This window comes from Conger conger, chromosome 2, assembly GCF_963514075.1.
Source record: "Conger conger chromosome 2, fConCon1.1, whole genome shotgun sequence".
In the NCBI taxonomy this organism is placed as follows: Eukaryota; Metazoa; Chordata; class Actinopteri; order Anguilliformes; family Congridae; genus Conger; species Conger conger.
In genome coordinates, this window is record NC_083761.1 from 79320536 (window position 1) to 79325535 (window position 5000).

Here is a 5000-nt window from a genome sequence, read left to right on the forward strand (position 1 = left end):
GCAGGGCACCAATCAGTCGGGAGCAACCGGCAGTTAGGCGTCTTGCTCTGGGACACTTCGATACACCCAGGGTGGGGGATCGAACCGGCAGCTTTCCAACTGCCAGACGACCGACCTTACCTCCGGAGCCCATGTCGCACAAGCTAATGTCTCCTCCTGAGCGGTGTGATCTCGTGCAGGTGGAGTGATGTCATACAGGCGGTGTGATGTCATACAGGCGGTGTGATGTCATGAACGAGGGACGCGGTACTCACGCAATCCGGGTTCCGGAGAGACGCCTCAAACTGCAAACGCACTCGCTGTGGCATCATGACATCGTCCTGCGAGAAACAGACACGGTCTCAATCCCAGTGACATCAGAGTGACATCACAGCGGCATGACAGACTTCCCTGCGGAACGAGGCACCGCCCGCATGCAGTGATGGTCTACGTATGCGGGCGTGAGATTTCTTTCCAGCAACATCAATCAAGTTATTTAACTACCGATAAGCCTTACAAGCCTTACTTTAAATATGATTAATGAACTCCATAATACTTGGGTATTAGGTAAAGGTTCACTGGCACCTATTGTTCCAAACATGTTTCTTTTGGATAAATGGTATGGGCGTAAATTCACTGTTGTAAATTTTACAATGACAGTTGCTGTGACAATATCATTTCCATTAAAAAATAACCCTTGCAATTAATTATTAATCTGAGAAAATGGGTCCAAGACTAATACATTTTAAAACAGTCACTGAAAACTAAGAACAGTTCTTTTGTTTTAACCTTAAAAAAAAAAAAAAAAACATTGATTTTCGTTAAGGTCTTTGTGTACGATGTCCCGAATGAAAATACGATGCCTGTGTGTACTTAGGGAGGCAACGCCGTGAGACATTAACCAGCCTTCCTCCCCGTGAGGATCTCAGGTACAGGTGGGTGGGCAGAGCGGTACGAAGGTTCAGGAAGTGGACTGGTCGCCCGAGGCTCTCAGCCGGGGCAGGTGAGGCCGTCTCGCCCCAGAGAACGGAAGGTGCCTAACCTGAACGCCCCAGTGCCTACCCAGCTGGACAAACAGACCGCCTGTACAGAACCCACGCTCGGGGTCACTCCTAACACGGTTCACATCGGACACGGACGTGTAAAGAAAGGAGAGGAAGGAGGACGCCGAATTCAATGCCAATTCAGCTATATTTTATAAATACCTAAATTACGTGCTTTTATCATCTCTCATTTTAGAACGGCTTGAAAAAGCTACAGCGTTTGTATTATGGGTGGGCATACTGCACCGCCCTTGCAGGAACGGAATTTTAAAAAAATAAAAATATACTGCGCAGCAACAGGCTGTTGCCCATATTTGTCCAAATGTCCATATCCCAACGATATGTCTAACTTCAATAGGTGCAAAGTATGTTCCACCTTCATAAGGGTGGTCACATCGATATGGAGGACACAGTATTTTGGACTGAAAGTGTTACTGAAGTCTCCATGGGTGGGTAACGCTGGTCGCTGGAGGAGAACAGGTCTACCTGACCGCACTGCTGAGGACCCTGAACTCTGGGCCAGGGCCACGTTATCAGCTAAGACATAAACACAGTGTGTGGGCTGTGTGTGTGGGGGCTGTGTGTGTGTGCGTGTGAGTGTGTGTATGAGTGTGTGTGTGTGTGGGTGTGTGTGTGTGTGTGTGAGAATGTGTGTGTGTGTGTGAATGTGTGTGTGTGTGTGAATGTGTGTGTGTGAGAGTGTGTGTGTGTGTGAGAGTGTGTGTGTGTGTGTGTGTGTGTGTGAGTGTGTGTTTGTGTGTGTGAGAATGTGTGTGTGTGTGTGTGTGTGTGTGAATGTGTGTGTGAGTGAGAGTGTGTGTGTGTGTGTGTGTGCACCCCCCCAACCACAGGCCTCTCCAAGGCCAGAGGGGCACAGGGCATCAATGTATATCACGCCCTAAACACACACACACACTCACACACACACACACACACACAAATACACAAACACTCACACACATACAAACACACATATACATAAACACACACGAACACACACGAACACACACACATACACACACACATACACATAAACACACACACACACATACACACTCTCACACATACACACATACACATACACACACACGAACACACACGAACACACACACATACACACACACATACACACACACAAACACAAACACACACACTCACACACACACACAGCACTGAGGCATGCGGGCCGGGCTCATTGCCTCATGGGAGAGGAATCTGGGAGGTGGTGGGGGGGGGCGATAGCCGGCGTCTGACTGCAGCCGCGATAAGCAACCCGCCGCTAATTAAAAACCTCCTCTCCGGCCCAAACAGAGCCAGTGTTTCACTCCTCTTTTTCTGAGGAGCGAGGGAGCGAGAGAGGAGAGAAGTGACAGTCGGCAGTAATCACGTCCTCGGAAACCCCACGAGACCACACAAGGGCAGCGTCACAATCTACACTGACCGCGAGAGAACCAGGTTAATGTCAGACATTACATTACATTATTGGCATTTGGCAGACGCTCTCATCCAGAGTGACGTACAGTTGATTAGACTAAGCAGGAGACAATCCTCCCCTGGAGCAATGCAGGGTTAAGGGCCTTGCTCAAGGGCCCAACGGCTGTGCGGATATTATTGTAGCTACACTGGGATTCAAACCACCAACCTTGCCTGTCCCAGTCATTTACCTTGACCACTACGCTACAGGCCGCCTTCAGTTTGCAGAGGAATTGTATTCTCTGTCAGCGATGACCTACAATGGTGCAATAGCATCACATCAAAAACAAATACAAACCAAGGCTGCTTCAACTGGATTTTTACATTTAAACATAGTGTCCTGATCCAGGAATAAGCAAGATTAATTCTACAATAACATCCATACTGGCAATGCACCATCCAACTATATCCAACAAATATACTCTGGGTTAACTTATGAAGACTCTTATGCACCTTTTTGTGTGCTGGCACACGGCTAAAGTAACGGACCTTGATGCAGGCATCAGTTTGTTACAGTAGCACACCGCACATTAATGAGGTTTATAACACAGTGAGCGCTAGTCTCTCCAGGCCAGGTAAGTATGCGAGATGTTTTTCAGCTGCTTGTAACACAAAGTCAACAGACCCTCACTCACTCACACACACACACACACACACACACTCACACACACACACACACACACACTCACACACACTCACACACACTCTCACACACACACTCTCACACACACTCTCACACACACTCTCACACACACTCTCACACACACACACTCTCACACACACACACACACACACACTCACACACACACACACTCACACACACACTCACTCACACACTCACACACACACTCACACACTCACACACTCACACACTCACACACTCACACACTCACACACTCACACACTCACACACACTCACACACTCACACACTCACACACACACACACGTGCTAAAAGCAGCTCTCAGTAGCCGTGCCGTCTAACCCCAGGGTGACCATAATTCCACACGCCGCAGTAGCAGACTGAGGGGTGAGCTGGCGCGTGTCTCCGGGGCCGCCGATCTCTCGCGTGTTTCATATAAACAGTGCGGTTTCCCCGGGGAACGACCGCGTCAGCTGTCAGAAGCATTACCGCGGTCACCCCGCCATTTCTGCTCATACCGCCAATCTCCCGCAATCTTTCCACTTCCCCGGACGGCGAAATCTGAAGGCTATGTCTCACATTCAATATTTACGCACTCGTTCAACGTTATAGCCAACACAAAGAATAAAAATGTAACAAAACAAAAAAAAACATGCTACTTCCAAGAAAACGCCAGTTGACGAAAGTTGAAAAGGAGCACATATAAACACTAGCTAACAGCCTCTGGAGCAATTTGGCAATTACAGATGTGCGTTTTCTTTTTTCTTTTTGAATAAGTGTGTGTTGGTGAGGGAGGCCAGGTTGATTAGCGCACAGCTCTGAGAGAGTTCACACACAGAGCAGGTTGATTGGCACACAGCTCTGAGTGAGTTCACACACAACCCTGGTTGATTCGCGCAGCTCTGTGAGTGAGTTCATACACAACGCTGATTGATTGGCATAGCTCTGAGAGTTCATACACAGAGCTGGTTGATTAGCACAGCTCTGAATGAGAGAGTTCACACACAGAGCTGGTTGATTAGCACAGCTCTGAATGAGAGAGTTCACACACAGAGCTGGTTGATTAGGGCAGCTCTGAGAGAGTTCACACACAGAGCTGGTTGATTAGGGCAGCTCTGAGAGAGGTCACACACAGAGCTGGTTGATTAGGGCAGCTCTGAGAGAGGTCACACACAGAGCTGGTTGATTAGGGCAGCTCTGAGAGAGTTCATACACAGAGCTGTATACGTTGTGGCTAAGTGACTCTGGCGGGGTCGACGCGGAGGTCAGGATTTTCAAAGACAACAGCGCTTCCACTCTAAACAGAGTCTCACGCAGGGAGAGCCAGCGCTGCATCATTAGTCACAACAGATTAGGGCCAGAGGACAGGCAAGTGTTAGGCTCTGTCCAGCTGCCTCTCTGTCTCTGTCTCTCTCTATCTCTATCTCTCTCTGTCTCTCTCTCTCTCTCTCTCACTGATTCTGTCGGTCTCTCTCTCTCTTTTCTCTCCCTCCTACTTCCCCTCTTCTCCCCCCTCCTCCTCATCCTCAGACGGAGGAGAGCTGTTGCATTATCAGAGCATGACCCTGGTTGTGTGTATGCGTGTGTGTGTGTGTGTGTGTGTGCGGTGTGTGTGTGTGTGCGGTGGGTGTGTGTATGTGTGTGTGCGGTGTGTGTGTGTGTGCGGTGGGTGTGTGTACGTGTGTGTGTGTGGGTGTGTGTGTGTGTGTGCGGTGGGTGTGTGTATGTGTGTGTGTGGGTGTGTGTGTGTGTGTGCGGTGTGTGTGTGTGTGTGTGTGTGTGTGTATGTGTGTGTGTGTGTATGTGGGTGTGTGTGTGTGTGTGGGTGTGTGTGTGTGTGGGGGGGGGGCGCAGCTGGGGATG

At 49.2% G+C, this 5000-nt stretch overlaps 1 protein-coding gene across 2 annotated transcripts in view; it reads right to left on the reverse strand.

Annotated features, from left to right (window-relative positions):
- b3gntl1 (UDP-GlcNAc:betaGal beta-1,3-N-acetylglucosaminyltransferase-like 1) overlaps positions 1-5000 on the reverse strand; it is a 75367-nt gene that overhangs the window by 59994 nt on the left and 10373 nt on the right. Inside the window, exon 6 of one of the 2 annotated variants that reach the window (XM_061232265.1) lies at positions 255-320. The exons of the other annotated variant lie outside the window; for it this stretch is intronic. Within the exon in view, the coding sequence (XP_061088249.1) occupies positions 255-320 (66 nt within the window). The remainder of the gene's footprint in view (positions 1-254; positions 321-5000) is intronic. 2 annotated transcript variants of the gene reach the window in all.